General features: G+C 40.0%; 1 protein-coding gene across 9 annotated transcripts in view; it reads right to left on the minus strand.

Moving 5' to 3' along the window:
• The window catches only part of KIF1B (kinesin family member 1B), a 95,784-nt gene that overhangs the window by 5,065 nt on the left and 77,396 nt on the right, over positions 1 to 13,323 (minus strand). For all 9 annotated transcript variants that reach the window (XM_084494907.1, XM_084494905.1, XM_084494903.1 and 6 more), the window contains 13 exons: positions 12,796 to 12,862; positions 11,226 to 11,310; positions 10,873 to 10,978; positions 6,572 to 6,686; positions 5,921 to 6,054; positions 5,365 to 5,426; positions 4,484 to 4,629; positions 3,900 to 4,139; positions 3,430 to 3,501; positions 2,726 to 2,847; positions 1,789 to 1,938; positions 1,107 to 1,299; positions 447 to 565 (listed from right to left, as the gene is read on the minus strand). In XM_084494907.1, the coding sequence (XP_084351033.1) occupies positions 447 to 565; positions 1,107 to 1,299; positions 1,789 to 1,938; positions 2,726 to 2,847; positions 3,430 to 3,501; positions 3,900 to 4,139; positions 4,484 to 4,629; positions 5,365 to 5,426; positions 5,921 to 6,054; positions 6,572 to 6,686; positions 10,873 to 10,978; positions 11,226 to 11,310; positions 12,796 to 12,862 (1,611 nt within the window). The remainder of the gene's footprint in view (positions 1 to 446; positions 566 to 1,106; positions 1,300 to 1,788; positions 1,939 to 2,725; positions 2,848 to 3,429; positions 3,502 to 3,899; positions 4,140 to 4,483; positions 4,630 to 5,364; positions 5,427 to 5,920; positions 6,055 to 6,571; positions 6,687 to 10,872; positions 10,979 to 11,225; positions 11,311 to 12,795; positions 12,863 to 13,323) is intronic.

Below are 13,323 nucleotides of genomic sequence, written 5' to 3' on the forward strand. Positions count from 1 at the left end.
AAGGCTTCTGGAGAAGGTCAAAAAAGGAAGGAAACAAGATTTTCTGCTTTAGTCCACAATAAAGAGAATGAAAAAGCAGTCCAGAACCATCTGCACATAGATATTAAGAAATTTTATAATTTTGTAAAATAACAAGGACCTTGAAAGACATTTTGTGGCTTCCAAATGCTTCATTGCATGATGCATACCACACATATCTAAACTGTATACACATGTTTAGAGTGTCACAAACCAAAGCAACAGCCACTGCATATCTTGAAATATAGGACTTTTTTTTGTTGTTGTTGTTGTTGTTGTTGCCCACCCCCCTGGCTCCCCTTCAGGCAAACCATTACGTCAAATTCTTCATAACATGATTAAATTCTGTGATGAACTATCTGCTTACTTTATGACTTTCTCACTGTCTTTATGCTCTGCAGCTGATCTGCTCAGGAACTGCCTCTTACCTTATCGTGCCAGCAAGAAGTGGGTTGAAGGCGTATAACCAGTCATTCATGTCTTTGTCATTGATAGCCTGGAGCAGGACCCCACGATGCTTTGTGCACACGCCAAAGGTGTTGGGTGTCTGGAATATTGAGGACAATTTAAAATAACTAAGTCTACAGTCACAGAATTTGATGCATAATCCCTCCCTCAGGAAGGATGTGCTACGTCCAACCTCTAAAAAGATCTAAGGTCTTTCCGTTAAGTTTCACTGGTCATTTCCAGGATGTTACTAGTCAGACAAATGGAACATCACATCCAAAATACAGTTTTAATTCAAGCAAGAGTGTGGACTTTAAGGGCAGCTAAGATGGACAAGTAAAGCAAGTTTGATTCTTTGCAGAATGCTTGCATGTGGGTTTTTTAAAAACAAAACAATAAATAGGGTCATTGGAGCAATACTTGCTCATTGAAAGCAAACACAATCCAGCACAGCAGTTAGTTTCAGTCTCCTGTAGAACTACATCCAAATCACAAGAAACCTTGAACAAATTGGGAACACTGTGAGCAGAGCCACCAGATACCAGATAAATCTCCAAACAAATGCATGTCCATCAGACCAGGGATGACACAGGATGTTACGGATGCACTACTACCTGTAATGTTCCTGCTCTGAGACTCACCTTTACCATTGCCTGCTGATCCTCACTGTATTCCACCTGAGCTGTGGATAAGTTTATGATCCCTCTTTCCACAGGATCTTTGTCACTGTTGTAAATAAAAACATAGGGACGGCGGACCACCACAAAGTGCTTGGCCCAAGAGCTGGAGAGTGGTTCCTTGAAGTGGAGGTATCCTTTCTTTGAGACCACAGAGCTGGAAAAACAAAAAAAACACAGATAAATATCAATACATTTTCCCCTAAAAAAAGGCAGCTACTGAGTACTCCTATTAACTACTAAGCACTGTACAGAACTTGGTTCTTAGTATGTTTTGTCTGCAACAACATCAGCAAGCTCAATTTTGTCTTCAATAACTACGTAAAAAGTCTCACAGGAAAAAGGAACCACAAAGATCTCTGCTTCTGTGACTTTTAGCCATGGCTTTGATAGTAAAAACCTTTATGTATAACTAATTAGAATTCATTAAATAGATGCAGGGATATATAGATGCAGGAATACTGCAGAGATCAAATATTGACACAACTCTCACCAGTCCAGTTTCCAGCCTACATCACTGACCATGTGTAGTTCTGCTATCACCTGTTTAATTTACCTTCCTCAAAAGGGGAAAGGAAACTAGAACTCTCAGAAATCCTTGTGATAGGGCTCAAGAAGCCATGACGACACTACAGTAGAAACATACCCTGGTCTGATTTCCTCAATATCAGGAACAAGATTTAGGAATTCATTCTTTCCAGCTCTGGCAAGATAGGAACTTTCTACTGCAGGAATTATCTGGAACTGTTCCATCTCATGACAGGGACTGGAGGCACGAGAATTTGCTTCTGGAGTCCTTTAAAAAAATGGAGAGAGAAAAATAAATCAGAACAAAAGAACTGAATGTGGCAGCTGAATTTAAAGTGCACCTACAATCTAGGCTGTTTTATAAGTTTCATCCTCCAGTACAAGGTTTTGTATAATATTGGGAGCCATTTGTACAATATTAAAGATCATTTCCCTCAAAATCTTTGAATAAAACTGGAAGCTCTGTTGTAAGGAGATAAACAGTAACTGCTAGTAAGTTGTTTCCCACTACTTCTCTCATTTCTCTTGCCAAATACGTCACAACACAGAAACATTTCTTACTACGGAGTACTCCTCTCAAGGATGTTAAACAGTGAAAGTACAAATTATATCTTTCACTAAGTAGTTATTCCTGATTTCATCCAGACTTCATTCCTAATTTCATATCTTCTACAGATACAGCTGAGAAAAATAAAAACAAATGAAGAGATTATTTACTAAACTAGTTTATTCTGGGTTGTTATTCGTAGGTCTTTTAAAGAGACACCTGAAAAAAAACAACTTAGGGACTCTTGTTTGCTAAAGAAGCACTGGGCCCTAGAACAACACACACAGATAGTTTTTTCAGCACATGGGATAAAAAAACTGAAAACTACAAAACAAGGGGAAAAAAATTGTGCGGAGTGACTGGAAAAGATAAGGAGAAGGTCGACATAAAGAAAATACTACCAAAAATACAGAAAAAGAAGGGGAAAATTCAGAAAACATAGCAAAGATAGCCTTAAATGCACTATATACACTAAGAATTATTTTTTCTATTCATATCCTCAACTTACTTCTGATCAATTGAATTGCATCTTGAATCCACCAGCGAAGGACAGGTAGATGAAGGTGTGAGGGTAGCACTGCTGAAGCTTGACACTGATGGGTCCCGCCCAATCGGAGAAATATCAGACAACTACAAGGACAAATACACACAAAATATTGGAGTTTTTTTTTTGTATTCAGTCCTGGCTAGAATGTGACAATTCTACATGCAGAAGGCTTGGATAACAGAAAAGTATTTCTATCAATCGTTTCCCTACTCAGTTTTACAATTTTTGCCCATCTGTGGGTGAAAATACAATGGCAGTTCTGTGCATGCAGCTTGTTATTAATGTCCTACACTCCTGCGTATTCACACCTTAATTTCCTCAACAGAATATTAGATTATCTGTTTTGCCAAGTAGTGTTACCCACGCCTACTGTCAGTATTTTTAAGACCTGATTTATTTTTTTGCATAGGGAAAGTGAATAACAAGAACCTCCAGTCTGCTGTTAAACTAGAACCTACAACACTGTCCAAGTTCATATAATTTCTAATTCTTTCAATAGTCTTTGGAACCTGATGCTGAATAGTCAAATGCTTCCAACATACTGAAATTAAAGATAATTAATACAAAGTGTTTTGTCTCTTCATAGTATCAACAGATTCCATGAACTACAAATATATTGCTATTGTACTACAAATACAATGCATTGTATCAGATGAATTCTTTACCTTACAATCACTGATGCTGTTGTACACCTGGTTAAATTCCCGATTGAAAGTGTGAGTAAGAAGCTGCAGACACTGAGAGGAAAAGAAGAAACAAAGAAAAGGATTTTACTTTAAGATTTTTAGGGAAATTAGAACAGAAGGCAATTAGCCAAACATACTTGGCAGCTCATGAAAGATATGCAAATTCTAAACTGCTGTGAAAAAAATATGAGGGGAATAACCACTTCCCGTAATTAAATTTTGAAGTTTCATTTACAGAACAACTAAGGAAGAGGGATAAGATGCAGCCATAACCACATAAACATGGTCACCTGCACTGGCTGGTGAGAATGGCTGATTTTGCTGTAGAGCTTATTAAAGTGAAACTCGTGCAACACTGGGTATTCACCACTTTACGTGACAAGCTCATCATTAATCCATCATCAGCTGACAACTCAATTTAGACCCACACTGCTTCTCTTATGTTATACCTTGGTGGCCAGCTCTTTCTCCCGATCCACCAGGCTCTCGATATCTGTGGAGTCATAGCCACTGCTCTCACTGGGCGTCACAGCACTCTCAAATGTTGTGGTAGAAATCTGGGAGGAAATGCTAGTGGAGGTGCTGAGGGTTCCACTGCTCAGACTGGGAGACAACGAGTCACTCAGAGACTTGGGGATGCTGTCACCAAGCTTTTCACGGAGTAGAAGGAAGTGCCGTGTTTTTTCCACCTAGTAAGGAAAGAAAGCATTATCATCTGCTCCACGGTGTTCTGTAGTTGACAAGCACTTCATTCTGAGGCATTCTCATAAAATTCATACAAGTAAACACATGGCTCCAACAATAATCTCCTATGGCACTAAGTTAAATTTACTTTTGTTGAGCATAGCAAGATTTCCAACTGAACATTGTATGCAGCAGCTAGCCACATTCTATCCTCTCTGTTGGAGAACTTACTTAAATCTCAGCTCCCATTTGGGAACCTGTTCAGCTCAGAAGGTTAGGCAGTAGCCACACTAAAGGCAACCTCAAACATACAGTTGTCTTTTTGCTTTCACTTCCTGTAGCTACTTACCTCATGCAGCAGTTCCAGTTTCTCCAATTCCCACTGATGCTCTAGAATGAGACTGTCACCGCGGGGCCTCCAACCTGCCAGGTTCTCTTCTCCACGCACATATGCCACAGATGTATCTAGGACTTTCCTCCTCCTTCTCTGCATTCCTGAGCAGTCAAAAAATAGCATAATACATGTTAAAAACAGCCAGGAGGGAAACCAACAAGAAACACTTATCAATTAGCAATCTGCAAAGAACCAACACTTCCGCTGTTTGGCTGGAATACAAGGCAACAAATTCTTTAACAAAAATCACACATCTTAAAGAGGTTTCATTTAGTTCAGCTTTGTTTTATTCGGGTATTTTCTATTCACTGCCATAGAACACAAATTCCTGGTCAGTCTAATTCAATGTAAGAGCTTTCATTCCTAGGTACTAGAGGAAAACAGACTGATTCAACTTGAACTACATTCCTTCCAAGTTATCAAGCTAGCCTCAAGTATCAGCAATATCTAAAATGTGGTCTTCAAAAGACCACACAAAAATTCTATCATTGCAAAACCAAGTCCCAGCTGTCTTAGGTACAATGAGCAATGTATTTATGCCCCATAAGTCTATGACACAAGAACATGATAAGTTTCGTATTACTGGGAATGTCAGGAAAACAGGAAGTTTTCTGCAAATCCTTGGTTCATCAATGATAAGCACAGACACAGGTCAAAAGTAAAAGCCTGCATAAATTTTTATTTTTAAATGGAGTAGCAATGTTTCGTTGCTCCTACAAAATGTAGAAACTGCTCCCCATCAAGACAGAAGTATTTACTCCATCTTGTCTAGGAAATTTTCTGCAGTATCTCAGTTTACAGCATCTTTAATGCATGCACACTTGGTGACTGCTTACCTGGACTTCCTGTGTCTGCCATTTTGCACAAACTTAGCTCATAAATCCCAGTTACTCGATTGCTGCTCATAAGAAGCCAGAGGGGAAAAAAAGGAAGAAAATTATCTTCAGAGATAAAGTACATTAGCTTTAGTTTTGTGGTCCCCAAATTAGAAGTACAGTTACTAGTAGAACTACATCTGAATTCTAATCTTGACATAAAATAGCCATGCACTGCAAGATCTCTAAAAATGGCATTTCCCTCAAGGTGTTTTTTTCTCCATTAAAAGCTGCTGCTGCAGCAGCAGCTTTCAGCTTGGCATCCAGGTCAACTACAAGCAGGCTTGAAAAATAGATCTCTAGTCCTGGCTGTTCAGAGAGAAGACCAAAAAAGGGGTCATTAAAGAGATAAACTATGAGTTTCACTGACATGCAAGCAAGACAAAATGTTCAAAACCAGACTGGAGATCTATAACTAGGTAAACTTTCAAGGAAGAAAAAAAACCTAATCTATGTTCTCCCCATGCCCTCCCCAAGACATCAAACATCAGATACCAAAACCACCAACTGAACTTACGAATCTGGAGATTTGGAGTAGCCACTGCCAAAAAGATTGCGCAGCGATCGTGGCGGGGAGATCTTGGCATCTCGTGAGTAAAAGACCATGCAAACATCCTTTGTTATAACAGCAGGTTGAATGCAGTGATCAAGCTAAGAGAAAAAAACAGTAAAGAGTGACTGCCTGAAGACATTTATGCCACGTTATTTACCTTCCCTCTTTTAGTAGGACAGCTTTTTAAAATCTGTTCTTCTTTGGGTCTTTGGTGGGCTTTTTGGTATGTGTTTGTGAAAGACAATTGTTAAATGCATCTTGTGAGTAAAACAGTGGCACCACACAGAACAACGGTGTATCACACACAAAGCCAAGAGTTAACTCAGTATCTGCAAAATTGGTAGGATTTGTATCACAATGTTCACCAATTTCAAGGGGTTTTCATATACAATGAGGCACAGAAAGGTAAGGATGTCACCAGTTTCACTTCAAATTTGTTGTGTTAACTGCAAGTAAGTTTTTCTACCCTGTTATCAGAAAATTAATAGACTTCCACTGCCTTCAGGGTGCGAAAATCCCTTAGTCCAGTAGGTGTCCATCTCAGGTACACACAGTCTGCTGTCTCGAGTAGTTCTATTGGAGTCACAAGCAGAAAAAACAACACAGGATTCTAACCTCCAGGTAAGCAGAAAGGGTCATATATATCTTCTCTCCATATGGTGTCACTCGATTGAGGAGAAGGGAATTATGCAAGGAGCTATCCCAAACTGCTTCAAACCGATAGAAAGTCCTGGAAAAAAGTACAACAAAAGCTCAACAGTTGGTTCCTCTGCAAGCCTCTCATCGGCCAGTGCAAAGCACTTCTTCCTTGACATCACCCAGTATGATTGCTATGGACCACAGTGGCTTGCATTACTAATTAGAGAGTTATCTCTTCTCTCCCAAGATTACTTCTACTGAAAAGAGTCTGGCACAAGAAACTACTGCCTGTTTTTTTAAAAAAAAGACTCATATGAAAGAGAAAAGGAACACAGAGGGGAACAAAAGCTATCATAACACCACAGGGAAAACAGCACTAATAGACAGTGTTTCTAAAACAGAGCTTCTCTCTAATGCTTTAGGTACAATTCAGCCCACATGAACCTTCTTTTTATTATATTTATTTAAAAAAAAATCATTCTACACCATATTCTAGGGCTGGCATTTAGCAACAGAAGAGATCCCTTTAATAGCTATTCATATAAAAACAATAGCTTCTGACAGCAGATCAGAATGATTGATAGGTACGGGTAAATCCTGTATGTTCAAGTAATAAAGATTTCTTTCTAATTCCCTACTAGCTTCAAGTGAAAACTTGCAGACCTAACACAAGCTTTTGTAAGAAATTTCTTCAGTTTGGTATACGGAAAGAAAGGAGCTAAAGCCTCCCTCAGTTCTAGCTCAGCAGTCAGGAATGTCCATCTGTTCAAATAAAAAGTGAGAGGGAGCATCACACAAAGCACATCTAAGCCATCATGTCTGTAGTCAGAATTATAGTATTACCTCTCTAACAGGCAGTTAGGGAAACAAGCTCTCTCCTTCCTCACAAGTAGAGACCTGATTTCACGTATGTTCCTTTGGAAAAGAGTCCTGTACCCTTGTCATTCAGGACGCTTTTCAGGTGTTTACACTAGTAGAAAAAAGGAGGCACTAATTCTTCATCACCTCCATATGATTTCCCTTCCAAACTCCCTTGCCATTCAGGTTTTCCATTCCATTTTGAATATAAATGAAACAGTACTCAAAGTAAGGAAGCATTTAATGTACATTTAAAAACAAAACAAGTTACATATCTAAAGAGCTTCTGTGCTAATACTCAAGGCCAGCTCAGTACAATACAAAATGAAACCCAAGACAAATGACAAAAAGCAGTTCAGGGATGGAACAACCTAAAAGCACACACATCAGAAATGAGTTCTGACCTCAAGGAGTTCCCAAAATCCTATTTTCCTAACACTGGTTCCACTATTTCAAGCTAATAAATACACTGAGACACCATGAACTGTGCAGTCTAATAATATAATTTGAGACTATTACTAAACACTGCTTGCAGCATGTGTTTTAGTGTTTGAATATCTAAATTGCTTCTATTAAAAATGCTCCACAGAAACACATTCCAAAGGCTAAGTAATAGGAAACTTGAAAAGCCCTATAATGTAATAATCCCCACTTGAGTTAGATTAGGCAAACAACACAGGTTGTCTTCTAACCCTTTGCAAATCTGTGTGTAGTGCTCATGATTTTAGCTTTCATCATAGCTTAATTCTGAAAGCAATTTTTAAAAACCATTTAAGCAGGCTCCAGATCTACATTCTGGGTGGAAGAGAAGCCTGGTTCTCCAGAGATGGCAAAGCCAGGGTACCCAGCCCCTGAGCCAGCTCTGCACTTTGGGCTGAACACAGCTTCTCATGAAGAGAGAACACGTGCGTAAACGTTCAACAGTGAGAACAAAAGGCTCCTCTAAGCAAAATGGTGCTTTTTGGATCAACACCAAGTCGAAGGCAAACACAGCTTTGAGACGGTTCCTCTACTGGAGTTTGTCTAGCCAGGAAGTTAAATATACACAGGCCTGCCTGTCCAAACCAGAACTTACTAGAATAGCTAGAGAGGGAGACAAAAAAGCAGCAGTGAGCAAACCTCTTTCAGTATAGCAAATAATGCAAGGAGGAAAATGGAGTACTGAACAAAGCACAGAAAACAGGAGAAGCAGGTTAAGGGCACACATGTACAGTTAAAACTGATTTTTAAATGGTTTTTAGTGTTAGTGAAAAGTGGTTAATTGAAAGCACTGAAAACTTAAGCCTTCTCTTTTTCAAACAGGCAGAACAGAGAAAGCAGAGAGCAAATTGTCCCAGGCTGTGCAGCCAGCATGCTTGGCTGTGATCCACAGGAAAACCTGGAAGGTGAAAGAGGAATCCAGTCGGAGCAGCTACTAAACGCCTTGCTTCCCTGCCAACTGGTAAAGTGAGTACAGCCACCACACGGTTAAACTTCCGATGCAAATCCAGCCCAAGAAGGGAGGCTGAATGCCAGTCACATGGCAGCCACAGCTTTTTGTTCAGGGCAATTGCAAGCTGGAATTTCAAGTAACTTAATCATTCAGTCCTTGCCTTGGTACTTCCACCATGGCAAACATTAGAGTCAGAGACTGCGAGAAATTCCAAATCTAGTTCCGATACAGAACAAAGGAAGAAAATAGCAAGGACTATGAATAGGAACTACACTCAGATGGCACATTCTGAGGATCAGAAAGACTGAATGAGGGAAGCTAGCTGTTGCATGTGAAGGAAAATTTATTCTCACATGTTCCCTGCTGAATTTTACCTGACAAGGCAGGAGATCTACTACTTCTAGAAGAGCTAAGAGGTGTGCTAACAAAATTCAGTAAAAGCTACAAGGGAAATGGCAGCAATAGAAGTGGGACATAAAGCATTCTATTTTCAAGAATCTTTATGTGCAGAGGAAGCAAACAGAAAATACCTAGGCATATCCTTATCAAGAAAGAGCCTGTAAAAACATAGAAAGAGCTTCAGTTAGTGCAGCCAAAAGCAGAACAAAGCAGCAACAGCTGAGAGGAACAGAACAAACAGACAAAGAAAAACACCACCACAACCACAAAACAAGTCTGCAGACAACAGGCAAACATAAGACATCCCTGATCAGAGCTTCAGTCCCACTCCACACACCCATCCCTCAACTTGAACTTTGGCATTTTGGTAAGAGACTGTCAACGGCTTCACTTCGCTCACCCTCATCCTTCATGCAAGCAGCCCTCCCAGCAGAAAACTACAGAGCTGCAGGAATTTATTGAAACAGCTGGCATCCAGAAGGTATAGGACTTCCCAACTACCTAACAGCATCAGACTGGAAACCAGCACCAATCCCCTGAAGTTCCAGTGCTACTCAAGCATTAGTTCAAAAACACTAGAAGTAAAACGTCAACATTGTGTGGGAGGCAAGGAGTAGCTGCTGAAAATACCATCAGCATGTGTGTTTACAGACACTAGGTGGCAGGAAGACATTCAGTTAGTAGGAGCAGCATCCTGAATCCTCCTCTAATATTGCAGTGATATTTTGAAGCCCAAGCCTCTAAAGGAGAAGGAAGTTAGGAGCCATTTCAGAGCCGAGGAGGACACCGCCTCCAGAATTCAGCAGTTACAGACCCAAAACAACCCTGCTCCCCTCTGGGAACACACGGAGTTCAATTTCAGAGATATTCCTGCTTTGCACCAGCTAAACAGAGCCACGAAGTGGTCAAGTGACTTGGCTGATGTCAGAGCAGGGGGAGGCTCTGCTGGCAATGCAGAACTCTGCCTCGCTGCCCTTTGTTGCAGACACTGAAGCAGAACAATGCAGTCTGACTGATCTTCGCAGCAATGCACCCTAATGAGGAGACACATGCAGCCAGAAACCTCTCAGAGAGGGGCCCTGCTGTTGCCCCAGCGATTGCAGTTACACAGAACAGACACCTCCTTATCAGAATTAGCGTGAGCTTGTGATATATCTGTGTAAATCCACAACTTATGACATTTAATTTACAAAGTATGCTCTTGCTTAAACTGTCACATGCTTGTTACAGGAATAATACGGGTATGTACACATCCATAAATATATCCCCGTGATATGGCCCTTCTGCTTCAATGCTGTATTCTCAAAACAAACCTTGACGTCAGTTTAAAATTTCTGTCTTCAGTTCTTAGTCTCCCACAAACCATGCCTTTCCTTCCTCCCTTTACAATCCTCACAAATGGGAAGTCATCCAAAATCTTCCATGCAGTTCAACGGACCAGCTTTATCAAGAAACTATGGTACCCCTCATTCTCTGTATGCCCCTCTCCATGGAATTCTACATTTGATTATTAGCAACACTGCTAGCTTTCCAAACACCCTGTCAATACCTCATTCTGCTAAAAAGAGTAGCCATTGTATTCACTTACCTACTGGAGCTGTGAGACGACTTCAGGTATTTTGCAGAGATAATATTCAAAGACAGAATAGCATCCACAGCAGCTTCATCTACCTCTGCTTTGTTTCTTATACGTCCTGACAGGGGTAGGAGGAAGGAAATTAATAAAATATTGAAATACAAAATTTATTTTCCAAATATCATTTCAGACTACACGATTAAACAAGCAGCTACAAGTAGAAATGGTAAAATTTCAGTTTTTCCTCTAGGTAATTTTCAAAACCTAACTCCTCCCACAGCCAATACTCATGAAGACAGCAGAATAAAATATAAAGAGACGTTTCCATTCCTCATGCAGAAACACACGAAACAGAATACACTCACCAACAACCAGCTCTCGTACATCTTTCCAGTGCAACTCGTTGCCCTTCTCATGGATAATAGTGACTGTGATTCTACGCTGTATTCCCTGGTAGAGTTCAAAACCAAGAATTTATACTGGGGAAGTATTTCCACCCCACACACACTATCGTCGTCTATTTTGCACTTATTCCATAAATATGGAGCAAATAATCATTTAAATTATCCTGTAACTGTGAACAAAAACCTTTGTGTGTCTGGGCCCTAAAATTAATCTACCAGAGGAACAGTGTGTTCTCATATGTAACAAATTACACTTCTTGCCTCTACTCCACAAAGACAAAGGCTTTTCACCTAAAATAGCCCTGAAATCATTGGCACGATACATACAGTCCCTGGGGTACAGCAGACTCAACTACAAAAACATTAAGCAGATACTCAGATAATGTATGCTTAAGCACTTCTAAGTATATACAACAAAATAAAAGGTACGTATAGCAAAAGAATTATACGTACTGACGAAATGTAAGAAAAGTTACTACAAACCAGCAACTATTCATGCAGATATACTCCCTCTTTCTCACATCCATCTATATATAGTCAAAATACAAAAAACACTCTGCAACAGCTAGAAAGGAGGTAGAGTAGTACAACAGAAATAAAGACCACATCTGAACAAGAAAAGATCCCCAGGTGTTGGTCTCAATAATTTCTGCTCTTCCAAGCAAAGGTGTCAATTACCCAGAAAGAAAGTGCTGCATGCATAGCTGCTTCAAAAGAAGTTGAAAGATGTTTGCCTGTATTGTGGATTTACATTAGTAATGGGATTACAGAGGATAGAATTACTCTGGTTTGGACTGGAAGTAACTGATGAGGACACTGGTAAATCCAGAAGTAACACCTGTTCCTTTTTTTTTTTGTTGGTGGTGTTTGTTTTATTAAGGAAATAATTGGAATATGACCATTATTCCCAAGGTACAAGAGTTGTTCCTATCCTTGTAAGAAAAAGAGGAAATGCATGTCACCAGCAAAGTCCTTGAAAAGGAACTGGAAATTTGAGAGTAGAGAAAAAACATAAACGGTATTTAACGAGGATTATCTTTAGAATATGGCTAAAGATGAATTATTATTAAGGATTATTACAGTAGCATTTTTGATTAACTACAAAGATTTGAAGTGCACAGAGGCAGTCATTGAACAGAATCATCTTATAGCCAGCCACACGTAGTGAGAAAGAACCAAGTTGAAATAACAAAGTTAAGTCCACGTGCTCCTCCATTGATCCTGGTACAGAAATCAGAGAATGTGGGGGGCACAAATTTGGTCTCAAGGGTTCCTGCTTTTCAAAAGGCTTTCATCTTTTATGATTGAGACACACTGATAAGCAGAGGAAACAGCAATATACCAGGGGCCAAACATATTCTCCACATAGCTCAGAGCTAACAGACTAAATACAGACTGAAAGATGACTGACCCTACAGCTATCATTAGACAGCTGTGTGGGAAAGGACAGGACATGAGATGCAAAATCCCATCATTAGCACTCTAATCCCCACAGAGTTGAAAGTTGCTGTTCTACAGCCTTCATTAGTACCTGGTGAAGCAGGAACGTCCCCTGACAAGGCAGGCCTCCAGTGTGGTCCACAATAGCAGGAATATACCTGTATGAGAGACAGAAATCAGCAGGCAGGAAAGATACACTAGCAAAGCAACATTACTCTTTATTGTACTGCCAACGTTTACCTCTCCATATAATATCTGAAGAAATAGGGGTGTTTCTACCAGCTCTCAGAATGGACTCTATTTGACCACAGCATCAAGTTCAATAGAGAAGTCTCATGTACCAATCACAGAATCGTCTAGGTTTGAAAAGACCTTCAAGATCATCAAAGTCCAACCATCAACTTGACCTGCGGAGTCGCATGTCCCTTAATGCCATGTCCACGTGTCTCAAATATCTCCAGGGACAAGGACTCCACCACTTCCCTGGGCAGCCCATTCCAGGGCTTAACCACCCAGCCTCTCTATACGAAGAAATTCTCCACAATGTCCAATCTAAACTTCTCTGATGAATTTGAGATTGTTTCCTTGCATCCAATCTTCTGGAAAACTCTGTGAAAAC

This window comes from Aythya ferina, assembly GCF_964211825.1.
Source record: "Aythya ferina genome assembly, chromosome: 21".
In the NCBI taxonomy this organism is placed as follows: Eukaryota; Metazoa; Chordata; class Aves; order Anseriformes; family Anatidae; genus Aythya; species Aythya ferina.